The sequence below is a fragment of the Hibiscus syriacus genome, unplaced genomic scaffold (genome assembly GCF_006381635.1).
Source record: "Hibiscus syriacus cultivar Baekdansim isolate YM2019G1 unplaced genomic scaffold, ASM638163v2 tig00117056_pilon, whole genome shotgun sequence".
NCBI lineage: Eukaryota > Viridiplantae > Streptophyta > Magnoliopsida > Malvales > Malvaceae > Hibiscus > Hibiscus syriacus.
The window spans coordinates 3,389,715-3,407,786 of record NW_024063539.1 but is presented as its reverse complement, the minus strand read 5'-3'; the positions used below and the strand labels follow the sequence as shown (position 1 = coordinate 3,407,786).

At 31.5% G+C, this 18,072-nt stretch overlaps 1 protein-coding gene across 1 annotated transcript; it reads left to right on the top strand.

Annotated features, from left to right (window-relative positions):
- Positions 1–2,909: 2,909 nt before the first annotated feature.
- LOC120198331 (glutamyl-tRNA reductase 1, chloroplastic-like) lies at positions 2,910–5,783 on the top strand. The gene is made up of 3 exons (XM_039199669.1): positions 2,910–3,498; positions 3,890–4,131; positions 4,265–5,783. Exons 1-3 carry the CDS (start codon positions 3,216–3,218, stop codon positions 5,417–5,419), a joined length of 1,680 nt encoding a protein of 559 aa, XP_039055600.1. The 5' UTR covers positions 2,910–3,215; the 3' UTR covers positions 5,420–5,783.
- Positions 5,784–18,072: the final 12,289 nt, after the last annotated feature.

Below are 18,072 nucleotides of genomic sequence, written 5' to 3'. Positions count from 1 at the left end.
ATCTGTTTATTTTATTAGAAATAATTTTGGAAGATAAATTTTAAAAGATATTTTTATTTTGAAATAAACTTGCTTAAAATATTTTCTGACAGATTTTTATGAAATTATAAAAAAAACTAAACAAATCATATAAATACAAAAAAAATAGAAAAAAATCATTAAATAAGTTATAAAAATTAAATTTGTAAAATGAAATATCCATCTTTAATCAAATCCAAACAATTTTTTAACATGGTGATTTCTGTAAGATTACTTGTGATGATCATTGCAATAAATGTTGGCACTGGAATTGGAGCTATTACAGCCAGTAGCCCAGTAGGAGCTATGTAACCTTTCCTTCAGGCGCAACAGAGCCGACTGTGACAAAAAATGGATCAAATTCTATAGTATTTTTTGTAATGCTTTCTTCTTCTGGTGGCCTTATAAATAAGTTTTAGTACAAAAATTTAATTAGTGATTGTCATAAAATTTAGTAGGAGGTATATTGATGATTCTGTGTTTCGCATATTTGATTGAATAAGTATATTTTTTTACTTCATGTGTTGAAGATATTGTTTGTCAACAATAATATAAGATTAACGGACGAAATTAATAATTTTTTTTAAAATATTTTGAGATAAATGATCTTGGAAATATCTTTTTCGTTTTAAAATTTTAAATAAATTAGATTGATTTAGAGTTTTTTTTGAATTTTCATAAAGAAATATCAATAAAATACTCAAAAGATTCGACATAATTTTTTTTAGATCAAGTGATATTTATAGTACTATTAAATGAGATAAATTTAGTTATGCTCAATGTCGATTAACATCAAATTTTAGAAAGTACAAAAGATTTCATATTCATCAATTGTTGAGAGTCGAATATATGCGTTCACAGATTTGGCACATTATTCATAGAGTACATAGTGGACAAATATTCATAGAGTACATTGGGATAAACTCTATGATAACGAGTATACTCATAAAAAGTTTACAGCCTAAAGTCTTTCATGAGTTCATTGTTCATATGAATATTATATCATTTAATAATATTATTGTTTAAGTGTGAGTTTATGATTTGTTTTTTTTTTATGTTTATTTTTAGACATTTATCTATTTATACTTAAATTTAAAGATGATCTATTGAAAGTAAATATATTTAATTTACATGACACATAATTTTGATATTATACATCTATGATCGTTATATATATATATATCATTTAATTATATTTATACACATAAATTTTTATTGTTAATATAAAAGTAAAAAACAACAACAATCAGTTGATCTATAAGATGAGGTAATAAATTCTTTAAGTAAAGTCAAATTATGAAATTTACAAATGGAGCAAACTGAGTGAATAAGGTCGTCCTTGCCTTTATAATATTCCACATCTTATCTGATTTATTTAATGTTATTATATTATCATAGCTCTCGAAACTTCTAATTCAATGAATCAAAAATATAATATGAGATTAATTTATCACACACCTTTACGAATTAATGGTCATTAATTATTTTTATACGATTCTTACGTATGATTTTTTTCTAGAGCCCAAATACCTATAATATCGAAGTTGTATTTCTGAAGGTCTATTGCTTTGGAGTTATAATGTGAAACTCGTATTTCTGAAGTTCGATGGAAGTAAATATAACAATAAGAACTCAAAACTTCTGATACATAAAATTAAAAATTTAAATTCTCTATGAATATCCCACGTGACTATTGACTATAATACGAGAATTGTTTATCTCAAACCCCGTAGGCTTAATGGTCATTAATTATTTTAGGTACGTGTTTTAACTATGAGTTTTCCACATGTTGCATTAGGAATGATGCAAATCAATTGTCCGGTGATAATTTTTAACCACAGTACATCAATTTTCTATTAACAAAGTTAAAGTAATATTGTTAGATACGTTCTACAACAAAATTTGGTTCGTTGATTTTCAATTAACCCGAGGTGCAGCCGAGATGACTGCAGATTATATAGCTAAGATTGAAATTTTAGTCGATGAATCGATATCCATTTTCGGTTCACCATCAAAATTTGTATTTATTATATTGTTCCGTAATATTCATAATCTTTCTTATCCGTATGTAGAAATATGATTTTCTAATTTCGATCTCATTTATATTAAAAAAGTTAAAATTAATAGTTAAATATAGAGAGAGATTGATTTAGGATTCAATTGAGTTAGACTACTATTTGAAACCCTAAATAATTATTTACTATAAGATATTATAAAATATGTTTTTTTTTTAATTTTTATATGATTTTATAATTCATTTTAAATAAAATTTAACATTAAATAATAATTCGATTTATAGTAATATTATAGTAATTTGATTTGGACGGTTTACAATAAAAAATGTATAAGTTGAATATTCACGTTATTGTTTTTTTTAAATGAGTTATTCGGTTTAATGAAAATTAAAAAATAATTAAATATCCCACAGGCCACCAAACAAGAGCTAAAGTGAGAGGAAAGGAGTGTGGATAAAACACGCGTCTCCAGTCTATCAGCCAATCAGAAAACAGGAAAACCCTCTCTATTTTCAATGCTAATACCTTCCCCAATTCAATTTGGGTACACTTTATATTTAGTGACTTATCTATTCTTATTATTTTGTTTTAGTCATTTAACTATTATTTTTTTAAACATATTTAACATTATGTTTTAATCATTCACAATTAAAAAAATAAATATAATTGTTGATATAATAATTCTTTATTCTTTATTTTTTATTTATGATGTCATGATGTTATCTTATAATAACACGTCAATAATATCATTAATTTTTTAATAATTGATGATCCAAATAGAATCAAAACGAAATATTAAATATGTTTTTAAAAAATAGTTTAGTGACCAAAAAAGAATCATAGAAATATATGAATGACTAAATACATATTTTACCCTTCAATTTTCCCACATTTTACTTTTTCTTTTCCCCCAACAGAAAGCTTGAATTGACCGGTCGTTGGTTGAATTTTGGTTTGGGTCAATTGTTTCATACCAAATAAACTAAACTAAACCCACCACTGCATTTATTCAACCATAGACAAATACGTAATCAAACCACACGCCTTTTCCCTCGATTTTAGGAAATATTATAAATACCCATTCAATGCTCACGCTCAATTTCTCCCTTCAATTTGTGTTTCTGGGTTTTAATATATTTTGGGGGTTTAGATCGTGAGTTTTTTTTCAAATTTTCCAACATCATGGCGATTTCTTCGAGTTTTTCCGGCGCTAAATTGGAGAATGTGTTGATGAATTATTGTTCATCGTCTTCGGCTACTTTTTCCCGAGCTTATTTTCCTTATCAGCAACAATTAAAGGTCTTTAACAAGGCTAATCGTGGAATGAAAGGTACGCTTTCGAGGAGTGGAGGAATTAGATGTGAAGCCGCTGAATCCAACGCCGCTTTGGAAGTCGAAAAAATCTATTCTTCCAAGACTGCCGCACTCTCTGCTCTTGAACAACTCAAGACATCCGCAGCTGACAGTACGTTTATCTTTAATTTCTGCTAAATTTTATTTTCTATATGTTGCTTTTAATTGTGAATTGTTTTTTGATTGATGTGGTGCTTAATTTGATTTCGCTGAAAACTTTCAAATTTTATTTTTTGAAGCAGTCCTGTTTGACTTGTTCATACTTTTTAAATATTAGGGTAACAATTTACAAGGAATATCTAGTTAATTGCGATCAGGAATCCCCCAAAATCATTAGTTTCTTGTGTTCATAGCTAATCGGCATAATTGTATGGTTTTAATGTCAGAACTATTAGATCTTAATCAACCAATATTTAGATATAATGGCCCTTCATCTTTAATGTAGATGTCAATTTCCCTTTTATGACTGTTTTTACCGAGAATCCTCATTTGATCTATGCCAGGATATACAAAGGAAAGGAGCAGCATTGTTGTCATAGGGCTCAGTGTTCACACTGCCCCTGTGGAGATGCGTGAGAAACTCGCCATTCCTGAAGCAGAATGGCCACGAGCCATTGGGGAGTTATGCAGTTTGAATCATATAGAAGAGGCTGCTGTTCTTAGCACCTGTAACAGGATTGAAATATATGTTGTGGCTCTGTCCCAACATCGTGGAGTCAAAGAAGTAACGGAATGGATGTCAAAGGTACATTACCGGTTGGCCTTTGTAGTTTTGTCGTATTAACCTCTATTAAGTATTTAAGTTAGTTTCATGAATCGATTTTATGTGAAAACTTCAAATGCAGCAGTTTTTTAGCTAACTACAATTTTGGTTACAGACTAGTGGCGTCCCAGTTTCAGAGATTTGCAAGCACCAGTTTTTGTTGTACAACAAGGATGCTACCCAACACCTATTTAAAGTATCGGCTGGTCTCGATTCTCTTGTTCTTGGAGAAGGTCAAATTCTTGCACAAGTTAAACAAGTTCTCAAAGCCGGAGAAGGTGTCCTTGGTTTTGGAAGGAACATACATATGATGTTCAAGTGTGCTTCTACTGTTGGAAAACGTGTTAGAACTGATACTAATATTGCTGCTGGAGCTGTTTCTGTTAGCTCCGCTGCTGTTGAACTAGCATTAATGAAGCTTCCCAAGTCCTCACACGCTACTGCTCGAATGTTAGTTATTGGAGCTGGAAAGATGGGAAAGCTTGTGATCAAGCACTTGGTATCAAAAGGTTGCACCAAGATGGTTGTTGTTAACCGAAGTGAAGAGAGAGTTGCAGCAATCCGTGAAGAGCTGAAACTTGAGGCAAAAGGTGAGGCGAAAAGTGTTGAGATTATTTACAGACCCCTTACAGACATGCTCGCTTGTTCAGCTGAAGCTGATGTGGTCTTCACCAGTACAGCATCTGAAACACCACTGTTTTTAAAAGAGCATGTTGAGAATCTTCCCCCGGTCAGTTCTGAAGTCGGTGGTTTGAGGTTATTCATCGATATCTCTGTTCCACGTAATGTAGGATCATGTGTCACCGATGTTGGAGGTGCACGAATTTACAATGTTGATGACCTGAAAGAGGTTGTAGCTGCTAATAAGGAGGACCGACTACGGAAAGCAATGGAAGCACAGTCCATCATTGCTGAAGAATTGAGAGAGTTTGAAGCATGGAGGGATTCACTGGAAACTGTTCCTACACTCAAGAAGTTGAGAGCCTATGCCGAAAGAATTAGAGATGCGGAGTTCAATAAATGTTTATCAAAGATGGGTGATGATATCCCAAAGAAATCAAAGAAGGCAATTGAAGATCTCAGCCGTGGTATCGTGAATAAACTTCTCCACGGTCCAATGCAGCACCTGAGATGTGATGATAGGGACAATAGAACTCTAGACGAGGTCCTTGAGAACATGCATGCGCTTAACAGAATGTTCGGCCTCGAGTCAGATATGTCACTTTTCGAACAGAAAATTAGAGAAAAGATAGAAAAAGGCCAAAAGTAAGCATCGAATACAGAACCTCTAACACTACAATCAACTACCCTTCCTCACAATCGAATAAGAGAACTTCCTTGGTCTGTCACACTTGCAACAGAGTAGCTAATCGATCTAACTGATTTGAGGCCCTTGTGGAGCAGCTTTTCAATTGATTAATTGGTGTAAAACACCATTGCTCGGCCCTAATTTGTGGTTAAAGCATTTCTACTGTGTTATGTAGTGTCTTTCGGCTTTATAGATTCCAGTATGAGGTAAGCTTGAACCCTGTATGGGTTCATCTTTATAATTTTCTATTGATATCAATGGGAACAATTAATACATGTAATTCATTTACTACTTATTTTAATATAGTGCTGAAATTTTCTGCAAATGCATTTATTGGGATTTTTCTTGGTGAAAATAAATTCAATTATTAATTAAAATATAAAACTCTTCATGCAAAACTAAACCAATTTTTAACCATGTTTATTTACTTCATGAGCTTCTCTATCTTGTTGGATAAAATTTCTGGATATGATACCATGCAATGCCATTAGATTAGGTTACTGTGTTTGGCTGCTCAGAAAAGCAGAAACAGGAAAAAGGAAACAATAATTTTAGGCTTTGATAGACTGGATTTACTTAAAAGGGTCTCAAATGCAATAGAAAATTCATTCCCATATCTCCTTTTGCTGTGTCTGGGAAACAACTCAGCAGCTTCCTAAAAATTCTTGTGGAAATACTCTCAGATTCTTCCTGGAATTGGGACTTTCACGTGTTGCTTTTCCATAAGGTTAGTCATCTCCTGGTGTCGTATCTGAATGGTTTTCACCAATCAGGGTTAACCAATGGTATAGGAGCAGACAATTTAACCATTTGGTGATAAAATAACAGTAAAATTTATCCCATTAATAATTACAACTCTTTTTCCTTATTTTATACAGCTATTCATTTATTGCATTTTTGTTAGCTTGTGCTTGGCCTGTTGGGTCGTTCTGCGGTGCGGCGCCTAAAAAAACGGCTAATATACGGCGTGACCGGTTAAACAAGTGACCGGTTAAAATTTAGACCGGTTATGTTATATTATTTAACCGCAAATATTATAAAGTACAATAACATACTAGGTAGCGCTTATATAATGTAATAGGTAGCGCTTATATTTACCTATTTTATAAGTAAACCGGTATATTTATACCGATAGCATTGCAAATTTACCTATTACATTACATTATATTATATTGAAAGTGTCCATACTTTTTATAAAAAGGATCGATACTTTAACAGTGTTTCATGTTTTCCACCTACAATATTGATTTAATAATTTCATTTGCACAAAAAATTATTTGATTGTTTTGATATTTTATAAAATATTATTTAGAATTTTTAATTTAATAATAATATATACCGTAACGTAAAAAATAAATCATTAGACGCCTATAATTACTAAATTAATATCTTAAAACTCACTCAAAAGATAACCTTAAATTAATGTTTTCCACAGTGAAAAAAGTATGGACACTTTTATAAAAAGGATAGACACTTTACAATATAACCACTACCTATTGCTTGGCATCATATGAGATTTGGATTTTGATTTCCTTTTGCTTGGCACCATATGAGCTTTGGATTTTGATGAGCATCGAAAGTATTTCAGACTTATGATTTGGGTGGTACTCAACTTATGATTTTAGTTGCTATTTGTTACATTTCTTGTATACCACCCAGATCATACGCCCGAAACGTTTCTGACGCTTTAAAGTTGACCAAAAATAAATGGTCGGGATTTCCCTCGCGTTTATACGTTGGAAAAAAAACAATGGAAATTAGGAATAATCAATGATAACATGCATATTGGCTTGGGCTAATATTTATAGTGGAGCCGAAATATATATTGAAATTCAAACTCAAATTGAAATTTAAATTCAAACTCCAATTACATATGAAATGAATTTGAAATGCAGTGTTAAATTGAACATGAAAATTGCATAATTGATTCATATTGTTCAAGTAACATGCTTTATGAACCATCAAGCTAAAAGACAATATTGATTGAGTTCAAAGCTGAGTTGTGAGTTGATGGAGTTGTCACACTTGTCACATGGTTGGAATAAGTACTCACATGCGAGATAGATACCTATTACATTATATAAACGATACATATTACATTATATAAGGGCTACCTATTACATCATATGTTTACCTATTATATTGAAAGTGTCCATACTTTTTATAAAAAGTATCGATACTTTTTTTAAAACTTATGTAATTTATGTTTCAATTTTTTTAACAGTGTTTCATGTTTTCCACCTACAATATTGATTTAATAATTTCATTTGCACAAAAAATTATTTGATTTTTTATATTTTATAAAATATTATTTAGAATTTTTAATTTAATAATAATATATACCGTAACGTAAAAAATAAATCATTAGACGCCTATAATTACTAAATTAATATCTTAAAACTCACTCAAAAGATAACCTTAAATTAATGTTTTCCACAGTGAAAAAGTATGGACACTTTTATAAAAAGGATAGACACTTTACAATATAACCATTACCTATTACATTATATAAACGATACCTATTACATTATAAGGGCTACCTATTACATCATATGTTTACCTATTATATTGAAAGTGTCCATACTTTTTATAAAAAGGATCGATACTTTTTTTAAAACTTATGTAATTTATGTTTCAATTTTTTTAACAGTGTTTCATGTTTTCCACCTACAATATTGATTTAATAATTTCATTTGCACAAAAAATTATTTGATTGTTTTATATTTTATAAAATATTATTTAGAATTTTTAATTTAATAATAATATATACCGTAACGTAAAAAAAATCATTAGACGCCTATAATTACTAAATTAATATCTTAAAACTCACTCAAAAGATAACCTTAAATTAATGTTTTCCACATTGAAAAAAGTATGGACACTTTTATAAAAGGATAGACACTTTACAATATAACCATTACCTATTACATTATATAAACGATACCTATTACATTATATAAGGGCTACCTATTACATCATATGTTTACCTATTATATTGAAAGTGTCCATACTTTTTATAAAAAGGATCGATACTTTTTTTAAACTTATGTAATTTATGTTTCAATTTTTTTAACAGTGTACTGCGAATTTAAAATGAATATACTTGTAGTTATTGTACATACCTAAATATGTACTGCGAATTTAATGTTGTACCCACCCTTTAACTACAGAAACATGTTCAAAATGAACCTTCGTTTACATATCCATCAACTCCTGGAGCACTGAACTTGCACAACAAAATTTTTGCCATGGATAATACTGATGTAGACAATGTTAAGCCAACCGAGGAATGCCATGAAGTACATAATGTTGATGAATCTGACAGATTGGTTGGTCAGCTCTTCTGTTCACGTGATCAAGCTTGGCACTTTTACAAGGGATTCGCACGGGAACATGGGTTTAGTGCACGTAAGGGAACAACACGGCTTGACGTGGAAGGGAATGTGAAGACACAAGAATTTGTTGTTCCAAAGAAGGGTTTCGAGTATCAAAAGTCAATACTGTTGATCGTCAACGTGCTCATACGCCAGTCACAATAACAGGATGTAAGGCTAGAGTCGTAGTTACAGCAACAAATACAAACGATCAGTGGGTTATAAGTAAGTCTGATCAGAAACATAATCATGCATTGTGCACATCTGCTATGACACCATTTATGCGTTCTAATCGAGCTGTAAGTAAGGCTGATATCGATGAGGCAACAACATTGAAAGAGGTCGGTGTTGGCACGTCACAAGTAATGAACTATTTAACGCAGCAGGCAGGGGGCTATCATAATGTTGGATTTACACATAAAGACCTCTACAATGCACTTCAAAGAGGTAAAGCAAAGGAAATCGTCGATGGGGATGTGAATGCGCTTATTGCCTACTTTGATTATAGGAACATGATGATCCAGGGTTTTTTTATGACATACTCGGTAGACGAATCGGGGGCATTGTATAATCTTATTTGGTCGGATTCTACATCGAGATCGGATTACACATGCTTCGGTGATGTAATTGCGTTCGACACAACGTACAAAGATAATTTGTATGGTCGACCAATTATGCCTATTGTTGGTGTCAATCATCACCATAACACAATTGTGTTTGCCACTAAATGGTATGGACATAAAGTACCGACACAATATTATAAAGTGTCGATATAGGTTGTAGACCTATTCGCTCATAAAACCGGTATATTTATACCGGTTATATTACAAAATTATCTATTACATTATAATTATGGGTTCCGATGTGTAAAATGTCGACACTTTTTTAAATCGTATCGACACATTTTTCTTCCAATATGGACATAAAGTACCGACACAATATTAAAAAGTGTCGATATAGGTTGTAGACCTATTCGCGCATAAGACCGGTATATTTATACCGGTTATATTACAAAATTATCTATTACATTATAATTATGGGTTCCGATGTGTAAAATGTCGACACTTTTTTAAATCGTATCGACACATTTTTCTTCCAATATGGACATAAAGTACCGACACAATATTAAAAAGTGTCGATATAGGTTGTAGACCTATTCGCGCATAAGACCGGTATATTTATACCGGTTATATTACAAAATTATCTATTACATTATAATTATGGGTTCCGATGTGTAAAATGTCGACACTTTTTTAAATTGTATCGACACATTTTTCTTCCAATATGGACAAAAAGTACCGACACTTTATGGGTGCACCTTGTTTTTAATTCATTATGGGAAAAAAATATCGACACAAACTATATTAGTGTCGACACATTATTTAGACATATTCTCTCATAAAACCGGTATAATTGTACCGGTTAGATTGAAAAATTACATATTACATTATACTTTTGGGTTCGATGATTTTGGGATCGACACTTTTTATATATGGATCGACACTTTATTGGTGCACCTTGTTTTTAATTCATTCTGGAAAAAAAATATCGACACAAACTATATTAGTGTCGACACATTATTTAGACTTATTCTCTCATAAAACCGGTATAATTGTACCGGTTAGATTAAAAAATTACATATTACATTATACTTTTGGGTTCGATGATTTTGGGATCGACACTTTTTATATATGGATCGACACTTTATGGGTGCACCTTGTTTTTAATTCATTCTGGAAAAAAAATTTCGACACAAACTATATTAGTGTCGACACATTATTTAGACTTATTCTCTCATAAAACCGGTATAATTGTACCGGTTAGATTAAAAAATTACATATTACATTATACTTTTGGGTTCGATGATTTTGGGATCGACACTTTTTTATATATGGATCGACACTTTATGGGTGCACCTTGTTTTTAATTCATTCTGGAAAAAAAATATCGACACAAACTATATTAGTGTCGACACATTATTTAGACTTATTCTCTCATAAAACCGGTATAATTGTACCGGTTAGATTAAAAAATTACATATTACATTATACTTTTGGGTTCGATGATTTTGGGATCGACACTTTTTTATATATGGATCGACACTTTATGGGTGCACCTTGTTTTTAATTCATTCTGGAAAAAAAATATCGACACAAACTATATTAGTGTCGACACATTATTTAGACTTATTCTCTCATAAAACCGGTATAATTGTACCGGTTAGATTAAAAATTACATATTACATTATACTTTTGGGTTCGATGATTTTGGGATCGACACTTTTTTATATATGGATCGACACTTTATGGGTGCACCTTGTTTTTAATTCATTCTGGAAAAAAATATCGACACAACTATATTAGTGTCGACACATTATTTAGACTTATTCTCTCATAAAACCGGTATAATTGTACCGGTTAGATTGAAAAATTACATATTACATTATACTTTTGGGTTCGATGATTTTGGGATCGACACTTTTTATATATGGATCGACACTTTATTGATGCACCTTGTTTTTAATTTATTCTGGAAAAAAAATATCGACACAAACTATATTAGTGTCGACACATTATTTAGACTTATTCTCTCATAAAACCGGTATAATTGTACCGGTTAGATTGAAAAATTACAGATTACATTATACTTTTGGGTTCGATGATTTTGGGATCGACACTTTTTATATATGGATCGACACTTTATTGATGCACCTTGTTTTTAATTCATTCTGGAAAAAAAATTTCGACACAAACTATATTAGTGTCGACACATTATTTAGACTTATTCTCTCATAAAACCGGTATAATTGTACCGGTTAGATTAAAAAATTACATATTACATTATACTTTTGGGTTCGATGATTTTGGGATCGACACTTTTTTATATATGGATCGACACTTTATGGGTGCGTGCACCTTGTTTTTAATTCATTCTGGAAAAAAAATTTCGACACAAACTATATTAGTGTCGACACATTATTTAGACTTATTCTCTCATAAAACCGGTATAATTGTACCGGTTAGATTAAAAAATTACATATTACATTATACTTTTGGGTTCGATGATTTTGGGATCGACACTTTTTTATATATGGATCGACACTTTATGGGTGCGTGCACCTTGTTTTAATTCATTCTGGAAAAAAAATTTCGACACAAACTATATTAGTATCGACATGACCCTTAATGTGTATAAGAAACATGTACAACAACATACTGCTAACTTTTCTCATCTCATTCATAATTATATTCACATAAAAAAATATAAATCGTATACAAAATTATAAATCTTATACAAAATTAACTCGACATTTACATCATTGCATCCTTTTGTTATTCCTATGTAATATTGCAGCTTTTGTTATCTCCTGTCTTCGTTCATTTTGATTGTGGCTTACGAGATCGTTTAATACTCGCGATCGATCCCAGTCTCCAACAACCTATATTCAAATTGTCAGAACGTTAAGTATTGTCAACTACAGCATTCAATCTACGACTTTTAACAATTTTACCACAAACAATTTTTTCTATCCACTTACAAAATCACCAGTTGCCCCTGTAGAACCGATCGATTCCATCCACATCATCACATACATGCCGCAATCATATCTGTTACAAAATTTGAAAACCACACATGTCAATATGATGAATACTGCATAAATTAAGCTTTCTATTTGGGATAACATCTCATACCCATTCAATTGCTTATTCTTCTTATGCTCCACAAATTTGAAATTTTTCAAGGGATACTTTCCTAGAGATCCACATGACTCAACCCAAATGCGTTTCTTATTATAAGAATCTAATATTTTAATCTGCATTAAAATAGAAGAAGTTATGCACCAAAAAATTATGCATTATAATTTACATAATGTCCTTTCATACATACATACATACCAATCTCTTAGCATCCTTCACTCTCTGTTTAGCTGCTTCAGTTGTAAACATACTATCATATATTGTTACAACATGATCTACCATATCCAACACCAACAGATACCAATGTGAATTATGGTAGTTTATTGTGATCATTATCTGCAACAAATTTCACACCCAATTTGACAAAATTCAACATTCTATATCCGAAAACATCATTTGTAATTGGTATGGTGTCTTACCTTCTCACAGTCGGTCAATTTCACATAGTTATCCAATATGACACCCCAGAAGGTAGAAATACCCTCAACACTTTCTTTGTTGTTGCCTTCCAACGCCTGTTGCTGTAATTACGCAACAAACATTATTAATTTACCGTCTATAACACTACTTTTCAATATTTATTAATTTAACTCACCACTAAGAGGTATGGAAGGTAGCCAATCCTCCGGTGTGACTTTTGAGAATCGTAGCATATGGTCCAGGCGAGCAAATCGATAACCTAACAAAATTAATTACACAATCAGAACATATTCAATAAGTTTTATTTATTTTCTACTTTCTACTTACCACACCGCCAACCCATTCCGTAGGCTTCAACGTTGCAACGTCGTATACAGTAGCGAATTGATTTCCCATTGATATTACAGAATATCTGTATGAATCATTAGGATTAATATCTTGTCATGAAATATTTAAATATCACTCACAAAACAATATATTTCACTTACCCCGATTCTAACTCGCTATTCCATAAATAATCACAAATTGCAGCTTCGATGTCATCAATTCCGGTTGGAATGTCCGCTTTTTCAACCTACAATTTTGCATACAAATTTTTGTCACAACAACATAATAAAAATCAAATTAAGTATTCTTTTATTAAACTTACCTTCTGCTTCTTCTTCTGGGGTGCAGGACATTCCGAATCCAAAACTGCTGCTATAACACTCTCCGGTGTATAAATGACATCGACTTCCTTCCTCCTCGTTTCTTCCATCTCTTCTTCTTCCTCCTCCCTCTTTTCTTCTTCATATTTTTTCAGTTCATCGTACTTTTTTTCTACATAGCTCTTCATATCTTTATTTCACCCTTCAATTGAGCTCCTTCATCCGAGTATTTATCAACCACCCCCTTCACCCCCGTAAGTTCACTCCTCAAATCAACAACCTCCTTCACCACTCCCTCAAATTTTTCTCCCGTCACCATCTTAATATCACCCCTTAACACCGAAACTTCTTTCACCACTTCACCCCTCAACACCTCTACTTCTTTCACCACTCCATCTATTTTTCCTTCCACTACCCCCTTATGCCTCTCGAGTTTCTCTACGACTTGATCAAGTTTCTCTTCGACTCTTGATTGTCTTTGCATGATTTCAAATTGGATTTTTTTGATATCAGCCAATTCAGACATCAAAATGTCGAAGTTACTCTGTTTTGCTTCACCGTCGTCCCACTCACCTTCATCCCCCAATACTTCTTCCCTCAATACAACCATCCCTCCTTTCTTCTCCTCTGCCTCCACTGCCTCCTCTACATCCTTGCCAATAACCTTCAAAAAATTAAATTACAATATTAAGACATTGATTATATTCTTAATATTATTTAATTACATTTATTACCATTTCTTGCTTCTTCCCTCTATCCAACTTCAACTTCACCATCACTCTAACCACCTCTTCCTTCCCCCATGCACGGATGCGTGCCACTCCGGTTCTTTCATAAGCCGGCACTGCCTCACAGCCCGACCAAAAATCGAACAGTGCAACCTGCATTTATAATAAAATTAGAATTTTTATATAAAAACACAAAAAAGTGATTCAACTCATTTACCTCTAAGATTGCTATGCACCCTTTGAGGTATCTCTGGCTGCCCTTTTTAAAGGTGATAATTGATTCAATCAATCTCGAATGGATATATTCAGCCCAATTGAATTCACCCTTCAAGCCTTCATCGCAAATGAGCTTCATATATTCCTTGTTCGTTGACGTATCACCCGTTGGACAAAGAAATATACCGACAAGGTACAATAGAACTCGGGCCTTCAGCTCATCCCCCAAGTAAGATCCACTTTTGATATCCTCTTCAACTTCAGTATATGTCACCTTATGATTCAAACCATATTTGGAGGCAAGTGCTTTCCAGTTCTTACTCCTACAGACTTCTATAACACTTTTGCCTTTGTTTTGTACCCCCAATACGGCTGCAGCAGTAGATACCCCCAGAGGGAATGAATAATCACCATACTTAGCCATACATTGACTGACGTCAAATTGTGCCATCAAGGATCGACACAATTCCCTCCGAATAGGTCGATCCCTTACTCCGATCAACGATCCAAAACCTATTTCTCCCAGCACATTCAACTGACCCTTCTCCTTAAGGTGTTTAATTAATAAATTCACCCTTTTAATGCTGCATCTTGTCGACACTTCCTACATTTTTTAACAATATATAATGTTATAGTTCTTATATTTTGTATCAACGTATTTACAAGTTTAATGAATACCTTATTTTCATGTGCTTTCCTCCGTTCTTTGTATTCTTTACTATCATTCCTTGACTGTGTGATGTAAGGTTCCTTTTCAGCATCACTCATTGAATTCCATTTGGACCTCACATCTTTTTTCACCTAATATTAAACATAAACGTTTCTTAATCAATACATTAACACTAAATACTAATACTACTCAATGTCAATTTCATTTTACATACCGAACCGCTCTGTGTGCCATCTCCCTTCATCCTTTTGCATTCGGCCATACTGTTAACATTTAAAATTTGTAATCAATTTAAAGTTTATCGATACTTTAATCCAATTACCATTTCAACAATAATAACAAAAAGACATTGATACTTACTAGAAGTACATATATCCACCCTTTGGTTGCTTTCGAGTCTCGGCCTCAATTTCAAAGTCATCTGCTCCACCAACAATTTTCCAACCCATTGACTCCATTTTTCCTTCATATATCAGTTTACGCAAATCAAATTATTTTGTTACATACACTTTTCAATATACAAATATAGATAACTACTCTTGTGGTAAAACGGTTTTCTTCAAAAGAATTTGAATGGCCACACCAAAATGTGTCGGCACATTTATACAACCTATAATATCATTTTCTACCTATAATATTTAATAAAAGTATCGACATTTATATTTTTCCTTGAATATCTATTTCTACCTGCAATCGGTCCCAAATGCTTCCTTACTCCAAAACCCCAAACAACACATAAAAAATCCTATCGCGATTACTGTAATAATAAAAAATTAGGGTTTCGACAACATACTTTTCGATTCGACTGCAGCAACAAACAAACAAACTTCGCTTTAGAAACGCCTTCTGAAATGCAGCAACAATTACTCTTCGATTTCAAAAACTCGTCCGTTCTATCTATTTTCAGAGGATATTTAGTTTATATTTTCATCGGATATGTTATTTATATTTAATCGATACAAATACAAAAGTGTCGATACTTTTATGTCAGGTGTCGATACTTTCGAAAGGATAATTACCTATTTCTTTGAAAGTGTCGATAATTTATTACACGTACTTAAGAAAGTATCGACACTTTCAATATATCCGGTATCATTTTACCGTTTTTATCATTTTGATACCGGTTTTATCATATTTTTACCTGTTATATCGTTGTGGATCGATATTTTTTTTAAAGTATCGACACATTATAGGCGCTATAACTGCTTCTCTTTTAAATTCACAAAGTGTCGATCCTTATATAACGTATCGACACTTTTAAATTTACCGGTTTTATCATTTTGTTACCGGTTTTATCATATTTTTACCTGGTATATCGTTTTGGATCGATATATTTTTTAAAAGTATCGACACTTTTTAGGATTTAAAACTGCTTTTAAAGTTATGTAATTTATGTTTCAATTTATTTAATAGTGTTTCATGTTTTCCACCTACAATATTAATTTAATAATTTAATTTACACAAAATTTTATTTGATTGTTTTGATATTTTATAAAATATTATTTAGCATTTAAATTTAACAATATTAACCAAATATAATAATAAATATGTTTTCAACAGTGAAATAAGTATGGACACTTTTATAAAAATGATATATACTTTTTTGAAAGTTATGTAATTTATGTTTCAAATTTTTTAATAGTGTTTCATGTTTTCCACCTACAATATTAATTTAATAATTTCATTTACACAAAAAATTATTTGATTGTTTTGATATTTTATAAAATATTATTTAGATTTTAAATTTAACAATATTAACTAAAGATAATAATAAATATATTTTCACAGTGAAATAAGTATGGACACTTTTATAAAAAGGATAGATAATTTACAATATAACAAGTAAAAATATGACAAAACTAGATTCATTATGACAAAACCGGTAAAATTTACTTGATATGTTAAACGTATGGACACTTTTATAAAAAGGATAGATACTTACCGATAACCAAAGTTTACCGGTTACCAAATTTTTTAATAGTTTTTCATATTTTCTACCTAAAACATTATTAGTTGTCAACATAATAGGTACCGCTAAACCGAATTTATTAAATACATTTTAATGTATCCGGTAATGCTGTATATTAGCCGTATATTAACCCGCCTTTCCTGAGACATTCCCTGGCCTGTTGCCTGGTTTCATCAGGTCTCTTGGCTCACTTTCCCAGACAGAACTGCTTGCAGAATCCCTATATATCTGTTGAGATTCACCTCAATCTTCTCCATTCTCATTATTTTTCTGAATTAATTATTTGCACTTAATCAATTAATTGATTAATTTGGATTAAATATCTCGAATTCTCATTATAGGAACAATTCTCATAACTTAATTTGTTTATTCACAATATCACGATTCAAACTTTGATGTTGCTTAAAAAAACTAGTGTCTCGTCGTACTAGATCAACGGATTATTGGTGAATTGTTATTGATTATCACCATTTTTATTCTTCAGCACCATTCCGTCATATAATATCAACATCTTGAACTCATTATTTTCATTCTAATCAGCTTTTATTTTATAATTTTATCCCTAATTCTATTTTCTTTTAGAAGTACTTATGTCAAACGCCTCCAAATATATGAAAATATTGAAAAGAAAATGATATATTCATATCTAAAACTCGTATTTAAGTTCGGATAACATCCATATTGAAGGCTGTAATTTTAGTTTTCAGTACGCGGAAAGTTGCTATATATTCTCTGACATGTAATTTACTAGTAATGAGTTACGACGGATCTAAAAATATTTTTTTGATAGACACTATTTATTAATAACATAAACTTTTCGTATGAATGAACATAAATAAAATTTTAAGGTAGATATTATCAGTAAAATAGACAATTAATATAAAGAAATTCG

Excerpts from the sequence above, each read along its gene's own strand:
- LOC120198331 (XM_039199669.1), top strand. The coding sequence starts at position 3,216 with ATGGCGATTTCTTCGAGTTTTTCCGGCGCTAAATTGGAGAATGTGTTG. Across the intron at positions 3,499-3,889 it reads CAAGACATCCGCAGCTGACA|GATATACAAAGGAAAGGAGC; the intron begins GTACGTTTATCT and ends GATCTATGCCAG. Across the intron at positions 4,132-4,264 it reads TAACGGAATGGATGTCAAAG|ACTAGTGGCGTCCCAGTTTC; the intron begins GTACATTACCGG and ends TTTTGGTTACAG.